The sequence below is a fragment of the Centrocercus urophasianus genome, unplaced genomic scaffold (assembly GCF_019232065.1).
Source record: "Centrocercus urophasianus isolate 14NV4802_14NV808 unplaced genomic scaffold, USGS_Curo_1.0 seq_22, whole genome shotgun sequence".
Lineage (NCBI taxonomy): Eukaryota > Metazoa > Chordata > Aves > Galliformes > Phasianidae > Centrocercus > Centrocercus urophasianus.
The window spans coordinates 9909160-9930687 of record NW_024884778.1 but is presented as its reverse complement, the minus strand read 5'-3'; the positions used below and the strand labels follow the sequence as shown (position 1 = coordinate 9930687).

General features: G+C 54.0%; 1 protein-coding gene across 3 annotated transcripts in view; it reads left to right on the top strand.

The window, feature by feature from the left end:
- The window catches only part of PLXNA1 (plexin A1), a 94941-nt gene that overhangs the window by 6078 nt on the left and 67335 nt on the right, over nucleotides 1-21528 (top strand). For all 3 annotated transcript variants that reach the window (XM_042823200.1, XM_042823198.1, XM_042823199.1), the window contains exons 2-3: nucleotides 273-1621; nucleotides 6389-6571. In XM_042823200.1, the coding sequence (XP_042679134.1) occupies nucleotides 419-1621; nucleotides 6389-6571 (1386 nt within the window). In that variant the 5' untranslated portion in view covers nucleotides 273-418. The remainder of the gene's footprint in view (nucleotides 1-272; nucleotides 1622-6388; nucleotides 6572-21528) is intronic.

Sequence of the window (21528 nt, the reverse complement as noted above, 5' to 3'; positions counted from 1 at the left end):
GCGTCACCACCTTGGCTGCTCATGGTGTAGAATTCATGGTGTCTAGCAGCATGTGTGTACTACGGGGAGGAGTGGCCATTAGCATCCCGCGGGTTCTCTCTGTCCCTGTGCAGATTTTCTTCTGGAGTGGGAGGCAGTGGGGGCATTTTGTTATGCTGCCTTATAAGCATGAAGCAGCAAAGCCTCTGTGGGGTGGTGTGGAACAAGCTTACTGCTGTGCCAGGAGCTGGAGGAAAGCCTCCTAACCCTGCTGTTTTTCTTTCTCCCTCTAGGGTTGACCAGACCGGCAGTGCCCATGATGCCCTGAATGCTGAGCACAGCAGAAGCAGAGGAGACTGTGTCCCGTTAGCTCCTCGTCCTTCCTCCTCACCCCTTTAGTTTGGATTTGTTTCTATTTATTTTGTGGCTGGGTTTGGGCATGGCCTTGGCCGGATGTGACACTGCCGCGATGCGGCTCCTTTGGCTCAAGCACCACTTGTCTGTCAACATTTGGACCCTGCTGCTCTTGGGAAGCACCTGGCTACCGCTGGCGGAAGGCAGCCCCAAATCTCCCTTTAGGACTTTCTCGGTGACAGACTGGAGCTTGACGCACCTGGTGGTCCATAACAAAACCGGAGAGGTCTACGTGGGGGCCGTCAATCGGATCTACAAGCTCTCCAATAACCTCACGCTCCTGCGGACGCACGTGACGGGGCCAGTGGAGGACAATGAGAAGTGTTACCCTCCGCCCAGCGTTCAGTCCTGCCCGCACGGTCTGGTCACCACCAACAACGTGAACAAGCTGCTGCTGGTGGACTATTCGGGGAACCGGCTGATCGCCTGCGGCAGTGCCTCGCAGGGTATCTGCCAGTTCCTGCGGCTGGATGACCTCTTCAAGTTGGGTGAGCCCCACCACCGCAAGGAGCACTACCTCTCCAGTGTCAATGAGTCAGGGACCATGTCTGGGGTCATCATTGAGGTGCTAAATGGGCAGAACAAGCTCTTCATTGGGACGCCCATCGATGGCAAGTCGGAGTACTTCCCCACGCTCTCCAGCCGCAAGCTGATGGCCAATGAGGAGAATGCGGAGATGTTTGGCTTTGTCTACCAGGACGAGTTTGTCTCGTCCCAGCTTAAGATCCCCTCAGACACGCTCTCCAAGTTCCCCACCTTTGACATCTACTACATCTACAGCTTCAGCAGTGAGCAGTTCGTGTACTACCTGACCTTGCAGCTGGACACCCAGCTCACCTCACCCGATTCCACTGGTGAGCAGTTTTTCACCTCCAAGATTGTCCGCCTCTGCGTGGATGACCCCAAGTTCTACTCCTACGTGGAGTTCCCCATCGGCTGTGTGCAGGATGGCATTGAGTACCGCCTGATCCAGGACGCTTACCTGACCAAGCCCGGCAAGGCTTTGGCCAAGTACCTGGGCATCTCAGAGCAGGAGGATATCCTCTTCACTATCTTCTCCCAGGGCCAGAAAAACAGAGTTAAGCCTCCCAAGGAGTCTGTGCTCTGCCTCTTCACGTTGAAGAAGATCAAGGATAAGATCAAGGAACGTATTCAGTCATGCTACAGAGGGGAAGGGAAACTCTCGTTGCCCTGGCTCTTGAATAAGGAGCTGGGCTGCATCAACTCGGTAAGTTCACGCCTATCTGTATGCATGCCAGGTGGATTTTGGCTCCTGGCTGGACTCTCTAGACCCTTCCCAGTTACCTGACCTAACTTGTTGTTTCCTGATGGGAGGCCTTTCTTGCTCTGGGGACTGGCACAGTTAGGGCTGAGCGCTCAGCTTGCTTGGTAGCATTCCTTGTGGAGACTGTGGCTTTGGTGTGGGAAGGCTGTCTGGATTTGGGTTGAATCAGTGTCTGCTGATAGCTGCTGGCCCTGAGCGGGAGGCTGATTGCTGGCACAGGTCTCTTGTTCCCTGTAAAGTAAAGGGGTATTGGTGAGCTGGTTTTGAGGGCAAAGATGCTCAGCCCTCAGAAGGACAAATGGTGTCTGCTGCATCTCTGCCAGGGAGACCCTTGAAGATGGCATGTGTGAATTTGGGAGGATTTGGTCTTGTGGGGCTTAGTGGAGCTGTGGCTGAGCAGAAGCTGCTGGGGCAGGAGAATGAGGGCAGTTGAGAGGGATCCAAGTAGGGAAGGAGGCAGAGAGGTTGTCAGTCCCAATACAGGTTGGTCGGATGCTCAGCTTGGTGGGACCACGTCCTCTCTATGGTGTGCTGGGTAGGAGGAGAAGGGGTATGAGGAACAGGGAGCAATTGCAGTTGCTGGGTTTGTTTTCCATACTGGAGGAGGCAGGAGGGGAGGGACATCATTGTGCTCCTTCCCCCATTCTGTCCCAGGTCTTGGGGATCAGCAGCTGCCTCCTGCCCCAGGTGCCTGCATGTCCCCATGGAGCAGCCCGGCCTCCTTCCCTTGTTCTCCCTGCAGCTCCGAAGGAGACGGCTAACAGCTGCCTGACAAAGTAAAGGGTTTGCTGTCAAGAGCGCTGGGCTCTCAAATCAGATTTTGGCTTTGAACTAATTCAATTTTGGTGGAAAATGATGAAATCGTTACACTGCTGCTTGTTGGGTTGCACAGCTGCTGGCTCAGGCAGAGGAGATGCCTGCTGCTTCATCCCGAAGTGCTCCCAGACCCTCTGCCCCTTTGTGGGGAGAGGGCTTTGCCTGATGAGTGCCCCATATAAAGGTGGGGGGGCTGTATCCCTGCAGGACCGTGATGTCTCTGCTGCAGGCAGTTTACAGGCACTGGTGGGTGCACAGGGGCTTCTTCATGCATCTCAGGAAAGCTGCTGTTGCAGTAAAACGTGGTGGGAGGGGGAGAGAAATGATGGCTGGTTTGACACCTGGATGAGAATGGGAACAGGGAGGTGTCCCCTGGTTGCAGTGCAGTGCAGGAGGTAAAGTCCTGTGCAGTTGCACATGCTGTGATTTATTATTTTTTTCCCTGCTGTTTCATAGCGTGGTTTCTTAGCCATAGACCTGATGCTGTGTTTATTCTTCCTTTTCCATCTGAAGGAGTGATACTGCTGTGCGCTGCTACCTGCTCCCTTGGTGATGCAGAGGCAGCAGCGGCAGCAGCAGCAGCAGCAGCACTGCAGTGCTCAGACCTGCCCAGCTCCAGAGGAACCCTGGCAGGGACAGCAGGTTTGGGGTGGTGGCACCGGGAGGACCTGTGGTGTCATTGCTTTCACGTGAGCTGGGTTGTGGTGGCACAAAGCCGGCCTTGGGAGTCAGGTGCCATTTTCTGTCCCTGTCTTGCTCCACCTGCCAAGCATGGCAAAGAGCAGCACAAGGTGTTGAGCCTCAGCCTCTGGCTGTACTGGGAGTGAGCCAAATTGAGGCTTGCAGAGCATGTAACCTCTTCCTGGCAGGGATCTGTGTGCCCCTCGTAAAATGCAGCCACCTCTAGGGTGGGTTGTGGCAGCTGACGGATCTCGCAGTGATGGATGCCAGCCAGAAAATAAGGGGCATGTTGATTTTTTTAAGGAGGCAGAATGTAATTGCTAAAGTCAGTAGTTGCTCGGGATTTACGCCTGATCTGTATGGAAAATGTCCCAGGAGCTCCCTTGCTCTTGCTCAGGATTTATGGTTTAAAGTCTCCTCTGGAAAGTGGAAAGTCCAAATCTCATTTCTTAGCACATCAGAGGGACTTCTCAGTGCCAGAAAGCCACATCCCTGAGGACTGATCCACATACATCGCTGAGGACTGGTCCACCTGCACTGTGCTGGGTGGAGGAGGAAGGCTGGGGAGAGCTGTGCCGACACCACATGGGGCATGGCTCTGAGCACCGAGCTGGGCAAGGAGGCTTCCTGACCTGGGTGCTGGCTTCCTTCTTACTCCAGACCCTAGTGCAGCATTCTCCTCAGCTATGAGCCTTAGGATGCTAATCCCTGGGCACTGTGGGACAGTGCAGATTTGCTGGAGCCAGAAGACACTGCCAGGCTTGGCGGCGAGCTTGGGAACTGAAAGCGCTTCCAGGGGTTTTGCTGCTCCAGATGGGATGCGCACTGTTGCTTCCCATTGTTGGTACCCAGCTCCCAGAGTGCCCTGCCTGGCTCCTGGTGTCACCATGCCTCCCTGTGTGCTGGACATGGGCCTTGCTGGGTAGCAGCCTCAGCAGGCACAGGAAGGCAGGCGTGGGAGGACGGGGTGTGTGTATAATGGTATTAACTGGCAAATTACTGGCCAATTAATAGCGCTAAGTGGCACGAGTCTCGCCTCTGCCGTCTGCTCCCTCGTTGCTTTTGTAAGTGGGCTTGAAGGGAGGCAATGAGACAAGGCGAGTCAAGGAGACTGCCTGTTCCAGGCCAGCTCTGTTAGCTCGGTGTGTCCCCTGTCCTTGGGGCTGCTTCACAGAGGAAATCAGGGTTTTCTGCCCCAATTTCTATACCGGTGGGGTTGAGCAGGTTGTGCCATGTAGCAGGGCTGTGGGGCAGTCGGGATGTGATGCTGGTAAGTGCCACCAGCCTCGTGCTGCCCACTCAGCCCGACGGTGGTGAGGTGCCTGCCTGCACTTCCCTAACGAGGCACTGTGCTGTTAATGAGCTAATTGTCGGTGTAATTATTTACCGAGGTGGTGTCGGCATCTCGGTGGCGGGCGGGTGCTCCTCACGGCCCTGGAGTGCAGCTGTATTTGTCGTTTCCCAGAGAGTTTGTTGAGACAAAGCAGAGAGGAGTAAACACCATAAACATTTATCCTCTTGCATATTCAGCAGCTGATGAGGTTGGGGAAGCTGCAAATTGAAGTGCAGAGAGAACAGAAATTGCATTGGCTTCCAGGGGCTGCCAGGGCTTAAATACCTTCATGGTTGGTGCTCAGGGCTGCTCAGAGCTCAGGCCGTGTTAACCCCTATGCTGCTGCCCTGCTTGAGGTGGTGCCATACAGAGGTGGGTGCTGTACCTGCCATAAGTGCATGCTGCAGATTTGCTCAGGGCTGTCTGAGCAGCTCTGGGCTGGCTGATGGGCTGAAGGGATGCTTGCAGCCCTGGAATGCAGAGTGCAGGCTGGAGAGCTAATTCCCCTCCCTACTTCTTCACACCAGCAGACATCCTTCACCTCCTCGTTCCTGTTTTAGGGGATTGGTGCTTCTTGCCTGCTTGGATGTCCCCAAGCTCCTCCAGTTTACAGAAGGATGAAAAAAGGGGTCAGGCGTGGAAAGGAGTCAATCTGTGCCTACCTCTTAAACCAGGCACCAGAACAATGAAGAAGTGAGCAAGCAAGACTGCATCTCCAGGCTGCTTTAGGAGGCTGAGTGTGCCCAGCTGGAGTCATTCCCATTTCTCTGCTGCTAAAAGGATGGCACGGTGCTGACTGCAGCCAGGAGTGGGACTGCTGGCCTTGGGGCTGTACAGTGAGCCTGGGTGGGGTGACCGCGTCTGCGTTTGACAGCCCGGGGAAGGTCCAACTTTTCTGAGAGTTTTTTTTAGGGTGTGGGATGGTCAGGGCCTCCAGTTTTGGGGCTGTAGTTCTCCCTGCTCAGATCTCAGTACTGGGTGGAAGTGGCGGGGCTGTTGCTTTCAGCAGCCAGAGCTGCTTAATGCGTGTATGCACATGGAGCTTTGGGAGCACGGCATTTTCCCATATGTTACATGCACATGCTGTATAGATTTAAAGCCCCTTGGGGACTGGCATGCATTTGGAGGCAGTTGCTTGCCAAAAACCTCTCCCCTTTAAATTCAAAGTTACGTAAAGAGCCTCTTGAAGTGGAAAATGCTGTGGCCTGAGCAGGCTGCCTGCCTCTCCAGGCGCTGTGCCTCCGGATGCCTCCCTTCCAGCCCTGTGCACCGAGGCTCGCTGTGGCTGCCCAGAATTTGGCCAGAGCCCATTCTTCCTCCTTCGTGTCCTGCTTTGGTCATGGAAACAAGGGAATGCGTTTCATTCTGAGGTCTGTTTGCCATTAGCTGTGATTTTGTCATTCACCCTAATGCCAACCAGCGCAGGATCGAAGCCACGTCTGCCAGGAGAAGGATGAGCGCATTGCAGTGTCAGAGCCGTGCCCCCTCTGTGTATCATAACCTTCTGGGGGACAGAGGGGCAAAAGGGGAACACAGAGGTGAGGAGCAATGGCAGAGATCTCCTGTGGGTGTATAGGTAGAGTCGTGCAGCAAAACAACCAGCTGAGTGTGGGTGAAGAGCATCCCCATGCTAGATTGAGATGGGGGCAGCTGAGCTGTGTCCTAGCCCATGTTGTTCCTGGGGTTGCAGAGATGGGACTGCAGCAGCTCCACGCAGATCAGTGGCTTACTGCAGCCTGCCAGAATGTCTGGGATGGCTGGGCTGGGAGCTGCCTCCACAGCCCCTGCTCCATCCTCCCGTGGGGATGGAGGTCAGCGTGAGCCCTTGTTGCTCTCTGACATTCCAGAAAACTCATCTCTCTTCTATTCTCTTCCTACAGCCGCTGCAGATCGATGACAACTTCTGTGGCCAGGATTTTAACCAGCCACTTGGTGGAACCGTCACGATCGAGGGGACCCCACTTTTTGTGGATAAAGAGGATGGGATGACCTCGGTGGCTGCCTATGACTACAGAGGACAAACTGTTGTGTTTGCGGGCACACGGAGTGGGAAGATCAAAAAGGTAGGAGAGCTGCAGCAGCATTATGAGGGGTGCTTCCATGCTGATGGGGAGTTGTCTGCTTGGTTTGGTGGCCCTTTGGTGCAGGGTGGAGTGTGCCTCTGTCATAGCATCAGCCTTGGTGTGTTTGGGTAACGTGCATCCCCATTGCTCCTCTCTGCCAATCAGATGTACTGAACCTCTGTCATTTGGGAGGGCTGTAACTGAGAGATTGTGTCCTGGTACTGAGTCAGCCTGTCCTGTTGTTTCTCAGAGCTGTTGATTTGCACTGTAGCTGTTGTGGGACTAGGTCCATATTGCTTTGCCCCTGACCTGGGACGGGCCAGCAGAGGTGGTTGTTGGCATCTCTGTTGCTGCTGAGAGAAACATCTAGCTGGGTTGGCAGCACTGTTTTGTCTGAAGTGGGCAGGACGGAGTTTCTCTTGGTTCTTCGTGGGCTCAGAGTTGCCATAACTGTTGTTCTCGCATCTTGAATCGGGTTGAAGTAAAGGAAGTAGGGTCTGAGTTGAGGTTTCTGCCCCAGCTCTGGAGGTGTCCTTCACAAAGGGGGTGATGAGCTATGCCCTTACTGCTGCAGTGGGGATTTCTCTAGCCTGATTTGATATTCTCACACCTCCTTTGTCTGAGTCAGTGTGAGGTGCCCTGCCTTGCAGGGATGGGTGCATTTTTCGGGAGATGGTGGGGTGGGAAGGCTGGCTCTGTACTCTGGCTGTACTGGCAGTAGTGTGCTTTAGGTTTTATGCTGTGGTGTATGTGGGAGCCAAACTGGTCCGAGATGTTCCCTAGGCAGGAGAGAGCCCTCGGGCGCTGCAGTGATCCAGCCTGGCGGCACCATGCTATCTCCCAGCATGGGGGAGACCTCCTGTGCCCCACCACTGCACAAAGGCTCCTTGTTGGTGGCAATTAGCAAATAGCTGTGAGTGTGTATTTCTCTGTCTGTATCTCCACAGGGCACGGATTTCCTGTTATCATAACATCATTCCTATAATTACAGCCATTCATGCCCTGTATAAACATCGCTTGCGTTAACAGCGTCGTCAGCCAGGCAGAGGCATAGCAAAGGTCCTGGCATGGTCCTGGTGAGAACAAGGAGGAGCAGGACTTGGCTGAGGAGCCCCAGCTCCCTTCCTGGGGCTGTCCCTGCATTTGATCTACTTTTCCTTATCCATGCTGTTTAAAACAAAACCTTCCCGTACATCTCCTGAGACCACTGGAGAGGAGAACACAGGTCAGGAGCCAGAGCTTGGCCTCGTGGACTTGTTCTCAGTAGGCTGGGATTTGGAACAAAAGATGAGTTGGGTTTGGGGTTTGGTGATGCTCTCTGTGTGCCCTGCTGGGCTACTTCTCCTCCCTTCCTGTGGTGTCGGCGCCAGGCTGCAGGGAGCTGACGGAGGCAGCTCGTCCTCCCTTCCTGATCGATATGGGGCCTGCAGGGACCGGCGTCGCGTTGCTGGCGGCTTCTCCTGCTGCTGAGCTCCCAGCGGGAGGTTTTAAATAGCCTGTGCCAGCGTAAGGGATAGGGATGGAAGGAAGGAGAGTGTGGGAGGAGGGTTTACAAAGCCATGGGGACAGCATGGCACCTTCTGTCCCTTATTTATCTAGAGAGGATGGCAGTTGCTTTTTACGTGGAAGATTTGTTTCTTCCTTCCCTCCATTTTTTTTCTACTTTTCAGTTTTTCCCTGACCCTTGTGCTGTCAGAGCCACTTCCGTGTGACTGTCAAAGGTGGGTGCCAGGCCAGGTGCTGGCTGTGTGTTCGCTTTAGCTGCAAAGTCAAGGCTGAGAACAGGACTCAGAGCCCAGGTGTAGTTTGAGCAGCTTTCTCTTCTGCAGAGCTTCTCTGTTTTTGCTGGTTTCTGCCCATCACCGTTGTGTGCTATTGTTCACTGGTCCCAGAGGGCTGGATGGGTCTGCGGGGCCTGAAGTAATGGAGCAGAAGCTCAATGGGGCATGAAGAGGTGGATGTCTGTCCTGTCCCAACAGAAGGACTCCAGGCAGGTTTTTATCCCTGACAGATGCTGACACCGGTGTGAGGGTTAACAGTTCCCTGTCTGACCTCTACCCTACAGCCTAGAAACTCTCTGTGGGCACTGAGCATCATGGTGAGACCTGGGGGACCTGAGCTGTCCTCGGCTGTGACCTTGGGCTCCATGGCCCAGCCTTTTTGCAGGGCAGGCTTGCAAAGCGCTGCCTCAGCAGCTACCTGATCCCGCTGCCTGGCTGTCTGCGGGGCCGCAGTGAGGGGTGGCTGTAAGCACCTCCCTGAATGGTACTGATGTGTCCTCAGCCAGGGGATGGGGCGCTGAGCAGGGTGCACAAATTGTTGTTTTTGGGTGCTGGGATGGCAGCATACGGCGTGGCAGTTCAGGGCCAGTGCTGCGGTCCCAGGACGGGGTGAGGAACTTCAGCCTCCTGCCCATCTCCTGACAGTGGTGGGCATCCCTCTGCTTGCAGCCCCTTGCTCTTTTCCTCTGTTCCCATAGGAAGTACTATGTTTTGGCTTTGTGTACCTTGAGCATTTCTTTTCCTGTCTCCTTCCGGCCCTGATGCCTTTACAGGGAAGTGTCTGCTGTGTCCCTTTACATCCATAGGATTTGTTTTAGACCCTACAAAAACGCAGCAATGTACTGAGAGCTGCAACACAGTGCAGACGGGCACTTTGTGCTCCCCATCCCCAAGAATGCTGCAGTGCATGCCAGTCAGACAAGGGGACACTGATGGTGCCATCTGGGCTGGGGTAAGGTCAGGGCAGAGTCACTGCTGTGTCTGGATTTTCCTTGGATGGCAGCTTCCATGGCCAGCATTTGTCCAGGCTGTTGCATGCAGACAGAGCCTTCCTTTGTCCCCTGAAAAAGCCACGCAAGCCTGGCTTCCCTGCGACGGCTGTGAGGCTGCAGGGCAGCACCTGCCACCATCACAGCTGGAGCCTGCCCTGCCCTTTGCCTCCAGACACCTCTGTTCCACGTCCTTCTATCCCTGGGCTGGCTGAAACCATCTTGTTAAATGGGGAACTGGCTTTCCAGGGCAGCACTACGCATGGGATTGTGGTGTTGGGGTCTGGGCTGCAGTTGGAGCAATCAGGAGAATGGGATTTGGGGGAGAAAGTGATGTGAGCACCGTCAGAATCAAAGAATGTTTGCAGAACTGGGAATGAATTGCTGTAGGGTGGCAACAGGACGGGGTTGGGCTGGGGCAGAGGGGCATCAAGGAGGATGAGGCACGGGACTGCCATGGTGCTGAGTGAATTGCAGCCCTGCAGCTGCCCGCTCTGTGCTCATGTACCACCAGGCGAGCAGGCCTGTGGTTATCTTTGGATGGTGCTGAGATATGCGGAGAGACCAGGCTTGGAAAGCCCTCAGTCCTCGTGCTCGCTGCCCTCCGCCAGCAGTCATGGGGTTGTGTTGTTTGGGGAATTTCTGCCGCTGCCAGGATGAGTAACGTGGGGATGACTCTGGCCATGCTGCTGGTGTTGGATGTGAGCCACTTCCTCTCCACGCTGGAGCTCGTTGTGTGGGCGCGTCACGGACCCGTCCTTGTGCCCTGTGGTGTGCCGGATGGGGAAGTGACACAGGGACATGAACCTGGAGCACATTGCGTGGGGACTTCTAGAGGAAATCTCAGCAAGAGCAGCAAAGATTGCTTTCCCGGCATCTGCCTTGTGCCTGGAAATCACCAGCCTTTGCCACTACTTCAGCTTTGCTTGGGCTGCTCTGGTTGTGCTTCTGCAGGTCTGAAGGTGAGCACAGCCGTGCGAGCACTGCGTCAGCCAGGCTGAGTGCCCTTTGCTGCCAGCTGAGAATCGTTTTTGGAGGATCTCTTTGTCTGTAGCTGCCCTGGTTGCCGCTGTAATCTCTTTAGCTCCTTCCCTGTCCTGAAAGCAGATGGCCTTGGGTGCTAACGCATCAGGGCACATCCCTGCTGGGAATTTGCTCCCCCCCTGCAGCTCGTGCTCTCTGCACCATGTTTATCCTCTCCCACAAACAGCACAGCTGAACTGGCCCAGTGTCTGGTTTCTTTGGCTTCTCTGCTTTAACAATAATAACAACAAAAAAAAAAACACAACCCCAAACAAATAAACTCTTTGTGCTAAGTGGGTCATCCCTATGGGTGCACAAACATGCGGTGCTCGCTTCTTCTTGGAAGGACCTGGGGACCTTGCAGCTCCTGCTTGGGGAGGAATGCTGGCAGCCCATGTTCAGCTGGGCTGTTTGGTGAGCACAGCGAGGCCAGGGCTGAGCAGCTGCAGGGCAGGGCGTGAGGAGCAGCAGGAGGAATCTACAGGCTTAGGCTTTGCAGGAATTTCCCCATCATTTGCTGACTCTGGGCTGGGAAATCATGTTTTTTTCCCTCACTGCCTGGGGCAGCACTGGTGCTTTCTCCCCTTCTGATTTTGCTTCTAAAGAATGATTTATTTTTTTTTTTTTCCCTCTAAGTGTTCTAAAAGCAAATCTCTTTTCATTGTGAAAGCCCCTCTGCTTTCTTCCTCTCCCCCCTTCCTCCAGCTGTGCTGCAAGTCAATAATTATCCCCTCTGGGTTGGCAGGGAGCATAGGGCATCTGCTAGTCATGTGCTGGGTATTTTGGCGGATGGCTGCTTTGCTGGCTGCAGAATTAGTGCCGTGGGGGCTGCTGAGGAGGGGAGATGTGGGTCTGGAGGGAGCAGGAATGTCTCCTGCTTTGGGCAGTACCCAACTGCTCACCCTGTCCTTGTCAGCTGAGGCTGGCTGCCTGCTTTGGGGAGCATTTGGTGATCTTATGTCTTTTGGACTTGTGTAGATCTCCGTTGGGTGACAAGTTAAGGGCAAGGTCTGCCAAAAGCTGCACCCTGGTGTGGACAAATCTAGGCTGATGGCTGGGTCAGATCATTGAGGCACCTTGTGAGTTGAAGCTGGGCTGCTGGTTTCCAAATGCTTCTTGCTCTTGCTTCTTGCTCTCAGGGCAGCCAAAGCAGGGAAGAGCTGCTCTTGGCTTCTGAGAGCCCTTCTGTGTGGCTGGAGACTTTGCTCCTGCCTTTGGGGAGGCTTTGCATGGGGCTTGTATCCTCCTCCTGGCGATGCCCTGGGCTCTGTGTCACAGATACAGAAACAAAACTCCATCTGGTTCTCCAATCCACAAATCACCCTGTGAAGGTCAGGTTCCTTGTGAGACTGTGAGGAGAAAGCACGAGGCTCCCTGCCCGGTGTTTGTCCCCATCCCCTCCGGCCACGCGGCTCCTTTCACATTGCCTCTGCTTAGCACTAAGGCAGCTTAAGCAGCTCGTGGCTTTAAAGGGGCCCATTGTGTCTGCGCGTGTGAAATCCAGCTCCCGGAGAGGGCTCAGCTCCCCTCGTGACCCCCATGTCCCCATCCTGCATGAAGCTGGCCCCTTGCCCTGCTGCCATGCTGTCCGCCTTCTGCAGGGACATCCCTTAGTGTCCACTGTGTTGTGCAGCTCCCTTTGGAGGTGCCACGCTTGATGCTCCTTGGGGTACCTGTGCAGCAGCCTATCCCTTGCACTATACCTCTGCAGTGCATTTGGGGTGCATCATGGCTGAGTTCCTCTGTGTATTCCTGCTGCTTCAGTGAGCGCGGCAGAGCCAGGAGAGCAGCTGGCCGCCCCGCACAAGGGCCTTTTGTTCCTGCCGCCTCTGCCCTCTCCCGCTCTGTCCCCATCCCATCCCCTGGGGACCCCCTTCCCCACCATGCCTGCAGCTCCTTAGGGCTTCTGCAGCAGCCCCAACCCTATCGGGAAGATGGGCACCGAGGAGCGTGCGCCTGCCTTCTTCCCCAGTTAACAGCGATAATTTTATTGGCATGACAAGGTAGCCAACGGTTGCCAAAGTGCATCCATCAAATACCTCTCGGCCGCTCCCGGCCCCTCAAGAGCTCTCACCAGAGCTGAGTACCGCCTGTTTTAACCAAGGTGGAGGCGGCAGCACTGCCTGGGTATGGATGGGGTGCAGGGAGGGGGCACGGAGCTCAGGAGGAAGGGGCCCCGCTGGCCTGCAAAGGGCTTTGTTGAGCTCCGCACAGGATGTCTCATTGTTGGAGGAAACAATTAGAAATTCATCGTGAACTGCCGGCCTCTGGGACCTGCCGGGGCAGCAGCTGTTGGCTCCGTCCTCGGGTGACTTTAGGGAAGGATGGGGCTGAGCCCCCGCTGCCCTCCTGCCTTTTGCGGGACGCTCTGGGGTGCCTGCCCCTTGCACAGAGGATCTGGGGGGTTCCTTCGCCAGACCTCGATGCTCCAGGCTCTGTGACTCAAGCCATAACTCTTCGTTTGGCCCCCCCCCCCCCCCCTTCTGCTCTGCAGTCAGCACGAAGCCGGCAGGTGAAGAGATGGAGAGTGGAGCCAGGTGCACTGCCAGGCGGGGCCACAGCCTCGCTCAGACCTTCCCTGCAGAAAGCGCTGACTCTGTGTGGCTCCATGCAGCCCCATCCGTCAGCCGGGCACGGAGCATCGTGCTGGGCACGGGCACCCTCGTGCAAGGTGACTTTGGAAGGCAGGAGCTGGAGGAGGCTCCGGGGTGTGATTGCGTCCAGCATTTCTGGTCCTTTCTGCATTTCCCTCCACTGGGACCAAGCCTGGATGATCCAGGCACGCTCCAGGCTTGGTGTTTGCCTTACTTTCCTGTGGACTTGGTTTAGATGATGCCACCTGTCTCCTTGTATCTCCCTGCCCATCTCGGGTGTCCCAGCAGGGCTGTGGTCGTCTACTGGGGACCTCAGTGATGGCCCCTTGGGGAGGTGGCAGGGTGAAAAGCCATCCCATTGAGATGGAAATGAGCTGGGAGGCCACTGTGCTGTCAAGGCCCTCCTGTTGTAACCATTGTGCCTATTCACGGGCTTGAACACTGACTAATTTTAGCTTTTCGCACGGAATAATGGTCCCGGCCTCCCACCAAAGGCAGCAGAGAAAAGGGAGGGCACGGGGAGCCCCGAAGGCAGCAATTTGTGTGCTGGTATCCAGCCTTCAGCCCCAGCTAATGGTGCCTGCAGAATTTGTGTAGGAAACCTGTCAGGGGTAGAGATGTGAGGACAAGGGATCTGGACCTCATCCTCCCCTTGGTGACCTCTGGAGCCCGTCATCCATCCCGTGTTTTGATATCTGTGGGGTCGTTCAGTGTCGCTGAGCACGGTACTCAGCTGTGGGCAGCTCAGGGTGAGCCACTGCTCAGCCTCTGCTGTGCCTTGCCTTTGGTAATTATGGGGTGTGCTGCTCTGAAATAGCAGGGAGAGAATTCTAATGGGGGTGATGATGGGGGAGGTAGGGAGGCAGGAAGGTGCCCTGTGAGATCAGTGCTTGAGGTGAAATGGAAAATCACAGTGTTGGGGTGGTGAATAACCCCAAGCTCCACTGAGCTCCACTAGTCAAAGAGCAGAGTGGTGCCAGGATTTGGATGTGCCACCTGCATCAGGATGTGTCTCCCACACCTGGGAGGTGCTAATCCTGGCTTAGGGCAGCATTTAGCATTGGACCTGGAGGTGCTTTGTGCGGAATGCGTCTGCTTGCTTTAATCCCTTGATTGGAAGTGGCTGCTGGGCAGCCTAGGGTGGAAAAGCCCCACAGTCCGTGCATGGACTGCAGATACCACCTCTTCTTCGCCCCTCCTTCCTACTAGCACGAAAACACTGCACACCCTTGGTCTTCGTGTGCACTCAGAACTGCTGCTGTCAGGGAGCATCCCCGTGGCAGCGAGAGCAATTGTCTGCATGGGAAGCAATAGCAGGGAAGTTTTATTTAATGGACACTTAGTTCTTTTAATGCAATTTAGCAGCTGGATATAAAGAAGAGAGCCAGCACCATGTGACACGCTGCCTCTCTGTAGATGGAGAATAGACCGTGGGGAGAACCCTACTGAGCAAAGCTGGATGAGCTGAGAGCGCTTTCATTTTGTTGTGCTCGTTGCTCCAGAGGGCAGCGTCCACTGGGGGAGCTGGGGGAGCATCGTGCCCCATGGCTGTCCCTGTAACAGCAGCAGCAACAACGGCAGGCTAACAGAGCTGTGTGCTCTTTATTAGCTGCAACCGTAATGATATATGTTGGATTGCTCTCCTACGTTGATAAAATTACCAGACCTTGAACAAAGGGAGAAAAAAGTCTCTGTGACCTTGAAGGTGGTGGTTCACTTGTCTTCATTTCATTCCCCTCGTCTGGGGATACAGGTCAGTTTTGGGTGCTATTTATAGTGCATTTGGCTCGATGGTTTTCTTTACAAAGCGAAAGGTTGTCACCCTTGTTTCTGATACTGCGGAGAGGAGCTGCTCAGGGGAAAAGGAAGCATAAATGAGATTTTTTTCCAAGTGTTCCCCTTCATGGCAAAGCTTTGCAAACTGGTGAGACCAAACAGCCATGGACCAGCGTAACTGGGGCTGCTGTTGCCCAGTGCTCTGCCGTTGGAGCCATGATTGGATCCAGCGTGGCCAGGCTTCCTGTGCCCAGTGTGCCTTGTCTGGCACAGTTGGCTTTGACTGAAACAAAGCGTTATCTGGATTCTTCCCTTCTCCCATCCCATAAGAAGAGGGGCTGCATTTCCCACCTCTGCTGGAGCCGCCTGTTTGCCACCATCACCTGCCCATGCATGCATCCCCCTTCTCCAGCCTCGTTTATAATTGACAGACTCATTGAAACAACAAATGTTGCCGTAATTTAATTTTCAGACAAACAATAGTCCGGGGACAATGTTAAATTCATGAAACTGGCTTAATGTGATGAAATTTAATGAAGCAATTTGTGTGCTATCCTGGGCGCCGGCGCTGTGCAGGGCCGTGGCTGTGCGCGCCTTCCCCTGCTCGCCCATCCCCTGGCAGCTCCGTGTGCCCTTAGGGGTGAGCTCCACGTGGGACACTGGGGTTGGCATTGTATCTCTCTGGGTGGGCCCTCTTTGGGCTGTGAGCCAGGGGAAGAGTGGGTCCCTTGATGCAAGGGGGAGGTTTGCCTGGGACTGAACTTGCTCTTGGAGTGCAGCATTCCTCAACTTTGGGGTGCCAGACTGCAGCCTCAAGCAGGGATTTTTGCCACATCCACATTCTCTAGGCACCCTGACACTAGCATTGCTCGTACTTCTGTGTTTTGAGAGAGGTTTCCCTGCTGTTTCCTTCCCTTGGTGATTGACACAACCCTGTGGATCTTAATTACATTCCGGCATCAGTAGAGTGAATGCTTGCAGAGCTACTGGCTCGCTTGGGTTTACTTCTGCTTGTGTTTTTGGGGACAACCCCATCTTGCATCTCGGGGGCTGTGATTCCAGCACGTCTTCTGCTGGGTCAGCGCCTGGCTTCTCCTTGGCTCAGCTCATGGTGTGCAACTGGAAAATATTATAGAGAAAGGATAGTGCAGTTTCTGTGTGTGTATATGTGTGTCTCTATATATAAACATATATGCATATGTTTTTCTATAAAAGCTCCCAAAATAGGCCTGTGTCCTAGCCAGGATGGTTGTCTGTGATTAGCTGTGCAGAGCGCCTGTGTTAGCATGACTTGCACATACACAGAGCCTTTTGGAAGGGCTGCACAGCCCCAGCGTGGCATGGTGACCTCTGTCCCTCATGTCAGAACATCCCTTCCTGCTCCACTCTCTGCATCCCAGCAATGAGGAGCATTAAGCAAACTACTTCAAAAAAAAAAAAAAAAACCCAAAAAAACCACAAAAACCAACCATCCAGCAAAGCTGCACCTCATACATGGCCGGTGCCTGCTGTGGTGCTGTGGGGGTGATTTCCACTCAGCTCCGGGGAGGGGAACTTCCCAAATCGAATTCTATGTTTATTTCCCCAGGGCTTCTCTATGTTACTCTCCCTCTCTTTCTGGTATGTTTATGAGCCTCGGGGGATCTGTTTTTACTCTCAGTATTTAAAATTAAAGATGCTTTTCTCTTCTAGCAGGTGAGGTGAACGCTCCACGTCCTTAGCTCGGGGTTTTCTTCTCCTAAACCTGCACAGGAGAACTTGGGGGACTGGAGGGCACAGTGTGGGGACCTCCTCGGTGCCCTCCTTCCACCCCCATGCATAGCCAAACCCTTCTGCTCAGAGCCTCAGCTCCCTTTCTCCCTCCAGCCTTGTCCTTTTGAACCTCTCTGCCTGACAGCTGCTCATGCAAGCTGTTGAAACAAGAGCTCCGCTTCACTTTGTAAATGGAAGCGATTAAGAAGCCTGCAACCAGCACCAGCCCTCCCTGACACCGTATCCACCCAGGTGCCTTTTGGGGGCTGTCTGCTGGGGAGCAGCAGTGCTTGGCTTTGCCTTGTACTTGTCCCACATGCTGCAGGGCTGTGAGCAGAGGTGGTTTGGGGGCTGCACATGGGCAGTGAGCTGCCACCATTGCCTCCCAAATCCCCGCTCACTGGACAAAGCTATGAAGGCTGTGTTGTTTCTGCTCCCTTCACCTCCTTAATTCTGTTCGTGCTTGTGAGCAGAGAGAAGCAGAGCAAGAGAAAGTGTGATTTTTTTTTTTTACTGGATTGCTTATTTCTGGAGCTGTTTTTCATCAGGACATTGATAGTTGTGCAGAGGCAATTAATTGGAGGAAAAGTTGACGGCGATAAATGTCAGGAATGTTTCAAGGATGGTTTGGATGAAATACATTTTTTAAAGCCTCCCAACGAAAACAAAAACCTTGGCCTATTTTGAACCTTGCCAAAGAGAAACAACTTGAAAATGTGGCTTTTTGTGTGTGTGAGCTGTTTAAGTGCCTTTTTCCCCTCTCAGCCCATGCTCCTTAAACAAAAGCATGTGTTCTCCTGGTGTGGCTCCCTGGGGGCAGGAGTGCAGTGCAGGGGCTGCACGGGGATGAATGCAGTGGGGTAGATGCAGTGGGATGGCTGCAGGAATGCTGCAGGTCCCTGTGTTTGGCTCTTTGTCTCGTGGCAGGGCTGGGGTCAGCTTGCTGCTCCGTCTGCACCACAGCTTTTTCCTCCTTGCCGTCTACAGATGGTGATGCCCTCAGCCAAAAGGAGGAGCGCAGCATAAATGCATGCCGAGTGCTTTGATATCCTCAGGCAGAAGGTGATAAAGAAAAGAATTAATGCTTAAAAGCGATGCTGGTGCACCGTGGCTGCGGCTCAGGGTGTGCAGGCTGTTGGAGCCCTGCTGTGCTCTGGGCTTGCAGCAGGGGCAGGAGCAAGAGAGGGGTTGGCATGGAAATGTGACAATTCTGGGAGAGGAGATTGGTCTTAGGTCTCCCGGGCAGGATTTCGGTCTGTGTGCATGGCCTGAAACTTCCCTGGGATGTTTTGTTGTGTCAATCCATGATCACCCCGAGGAAGCCAAACCCTCTTGTTTTCTGCCTCCCAGGCACTGCGGTACCTCCAGCCCCAGCTGCAGAGTTTGGTGCTGGTGTGTTTTTCATAAAGGCTCTTAATCACACACAGGATGTTTCTGTTTATTCAAGAAATAAAATCACACAAACAACCCACCCCCAATTTGGCTTTCGTTAAGCATCAGCTGCTTGACCCAAGGCTGAGCTGGAGAAATCCTCGCCAGCCTCCTGCAGCCTGACCGGAGCTCAGCGCTGTGCCCTGGACACGTGCCTGGCACCAGGACCGGCTTTGGGCCGTAGGGTTGACACTGGGCAGTGGGATTGGCATTGGGCCACGGTGGCATCTCGGAGCAGAGAGTCTCAGGGACCGGGGGGACCAACCTTGAGTTTTTGGGGACCTGGCACTGGGTTTGAGCAGCCGTTCCGGCTCTGCTAACACCAGTGCAGTTGTTTTTGGCTGAGCTGGCTCCTGGTGAGGGCTGGAGGTGAGCTGGAGCTGTGGGTTCATTAGTGGGATGGCGTGTGCCTGTGCACAGGGTCACCTATGTGCCACCCCAGGACACCTGTCTCCCAGTTGGAAGGAATGAGGATGTGCCACCAGCCCTGGCACCGTGCTTTTGGCTTTTGCTTTGTGCCTCATTTTTTGGGGTTTAAGTGGAAGGAAAGCAGGAATATGTCAGGATGGAGGGGAATAAGAACCTGACTTTCCTCTTGTCTGTTGCGTGCGTTGGTCCCGTCGCTGTCATTCATGTGACAAAGCAGCAGGCCCATGCCCCAGCAAGAAGGAAACCTGTGCCCTGCTCCTTTGCGTTTGGAGGAGCAAAGTCCTCAGAGATTATTAGAATAAATTAACAAGCCATTAATGTGAGGGAAGGAAGTGCTGGAGGAGTCGGAGAAGGGTTGAGGAGGGGGTGTGGGGAAGCAGGACTTGATTTTTGGCAGGGAGTGGGTCACATTGGCAACCTGCTTTCTTTGCCTTAGATGTGTTATGAAGTTTTTGAGGTTGCTTGAAAAGTGTCTGGGGAGCGGTGGCGAGCCAAGCGGGCCGCGGGCCAACTCTCAGCTAAACATGTTGTTGTGTAAAATTGTAGTCAATTAATTTAAGACCTGCCAATTTCAACTGCAAAGCGCTAGGAGGTTCTGTCAAGTTTTCAATGGGATAAAAAGGGGAGAAGGGGGGATTAGTTTTCAGCGCTTGGAAGGGCAAACAGCGATCCTTCGTGCAGCACTGCAAAGTGCCTCCTCCTCTCTCTCTGCTCGTTTGGGCTAAACTCTTTGGGTAAACTCAGTGCCACCAATGTTAAAGGCCTTGCAGGGAGCATTGCCTTGCTGGCCTTTTCCCTTGCTCACTGGTGGCATGTCTTGGAGTGGGGACTTTGCTGCAGTGCCTGGTCCTGCTCTGCTTTTGTTTTCCATCTCTGAAACACCGCAGCTGTTGTGCACGTGGATGCATGCGTTCCATCATCCTGCTGCCTCCTCCCTGGGCTTTTGCCATGGCCCCAGCTCACCCAGGGCATCCTCTCTTGCTTTATCGTTTGCCACCAAAGAGTGCAGAACCACCATACAAGGGGTTGTTTTGCCCTCAGATTTGCCCCCACCATGGGTGTTGGAGTGTCTGTGTGGGATGGAGCAGCTCAGCATCCCATGGCACTGCGCGCTTGTGTTTTTTGGAGTGACTTGGAGCTGTGCATCCCCAGTGCTGGGCTCTATCACGTGTCACTGTGCCATGTCACTGTGCTGTGTCATCACCGCCTTGCACTCATTTCCCCGGAAGACATTAAGGGTAATTTCCTCCAACTTCACTTGTTAATATTTCACTGGGCTGCGGAGCAGAGCCTTCACAGCCTTCGCTTCAAACCAGGGCAGCTCCTGGCACCTTTGCCTTTAGCTCTTGGTTTTGCTAGCTCTTGCTATGACTTGTCCTATGGTTTAAAATGATGTAAAACCACCCAGTGGCAGAGAAAGCTGGGTGAACCTATGGGGCTGGTGGTCAGGGCTGGGGCACGTGCCATGTGCCAATTCTGCCCTGCAGCACTCGCCCAGCTGGGCACAGTGGTTTGAACCTGCTGGCACTCTTTGGGAATGACTTTTTGGGTTCCTTTCATTCCTGATCCGGACTCCACAAATCAGAGCTTCTGAAAGGGCCCGGGTTGGCCCTCCAGGAGCAATAGCAGAAGAATTACTGCATTGCATGGGCGTCTTTATGTGTTTTTTAAACCGTGCCTCCTAATTATAAATAATGGCTGTGATATGAGATATGATTATGATGAATGGTGATTCTGTATTCTGTCTGCATTAGTGGCTTTAACCTTGCCGGGGTAATTATGTCTCATTTCAAATTCTGATACTATTTATTTGAGGTAGGGGACTGGGAATTTAATTTCTACTGCTTTGTCTTTTAGTATTATTATTATTTGAAAAAGATACCTTTGCAAAATTGTTTTTTAATAATTCCCTCCAGTGGCAGCGCGAGCTCGTTAATATTTGAGGGGACTGCAAGGAGCTCTTGGGAGAAGCAGGTTGGGATGTGGGAACCAGGGGCTGATGAGGAGCCAGTGGAGGTGCCCAGAAATGGGGTTTGGTGAGGACAGCGCATTGGTGTCACTGGTGCCACCAGTCCTTGTGCCACATCCCTGCAGAATGGTTCCACTTGCAGCCCCTGCAGCTCCACACCTCCTGGCTGAGGGTGCATCCAGGGGTCCCCGCTTGATCTTGGGGTTCCCATGAGGTCTTAAGGCTGAGCCGGCCCCTGCCCGTCTCACACCGCCTCTGAGAGCACTTTTAATTAAAAATCAAATCAAAGCTTGTGCACGTGATTCTTAATCAGTTTGAAGTCTCTGCGAGAATAAAGTAATTATACCACTCGTTTGGTTACAGTAATTAAAACTTTAATTAACATCATTTCCCACCCCTTGGCCTCTCTCTACAGTGCAGATCCTCAGGCGAGTGCACCCTTGGGCTGCTGATCTCAGGAGAAAGCACGCTGTGAATTTGGGGACCACTCGTCTGTTCTCCATCCCTGCTGTCTCCAAACCCCAGATGAGCCCTTGCTGGGCCACCCCTCCTCCACAGGAGCTGGGGCCAGCGCGAGCTTCAGTTGCTCAGTGCCGTGCCTTTGGGTGCTGGGCTGCATGGCTGCTGCGAGTGGCCCCACCGCCATCGTGCGAGTGGCAGCCTCTGCTTGAGATCCCCTGGCAGCCGTCGCGGCTCCGGGGAGGTGGGATGGTGGCAGGTGTTCCTGAAAGCTGTTCTGAGAATTTCACTCTGAATGCAGCACGTGTTCCTCCAGACTTGTGGGCAGGGAGGCGCGCTTGCAAAGAGCAGCCCTAGCTGTGTGCCGGGGGCTCAGAGAGGTGCACAGGCTGTGCTAGGGGTGTTGGTGCTGCTTGCTGGTGTCCTGCTTCCCGGTGAGCCCGGGGGAGGGTGAGCAGAGAGGGGAGCTTTGCAACCACGCGAGTGCTGCAGAGAGAGTGCCTGCGCAGTGCAAAGCCTGAGCTCTTAAATGTCTGCAGCAATGTCCTTAGGGAAGGCAATCTCTGTATTTAAATCTTCTCAATCTCTCCTTCGAAATTGCTGCTATCCATGGGCTGAAGAGCTTCATTTCCATCCTGTTTGTGAATGGAGAGTGCGCTGCAGCGCTTGTGTTGCTGCTGGGCTTGCTGTGGCTCTGCATCTCTTTGCAGAATCGCAGAACAATTTGAACTGAAAGGGACCCTTAAAGGCCATC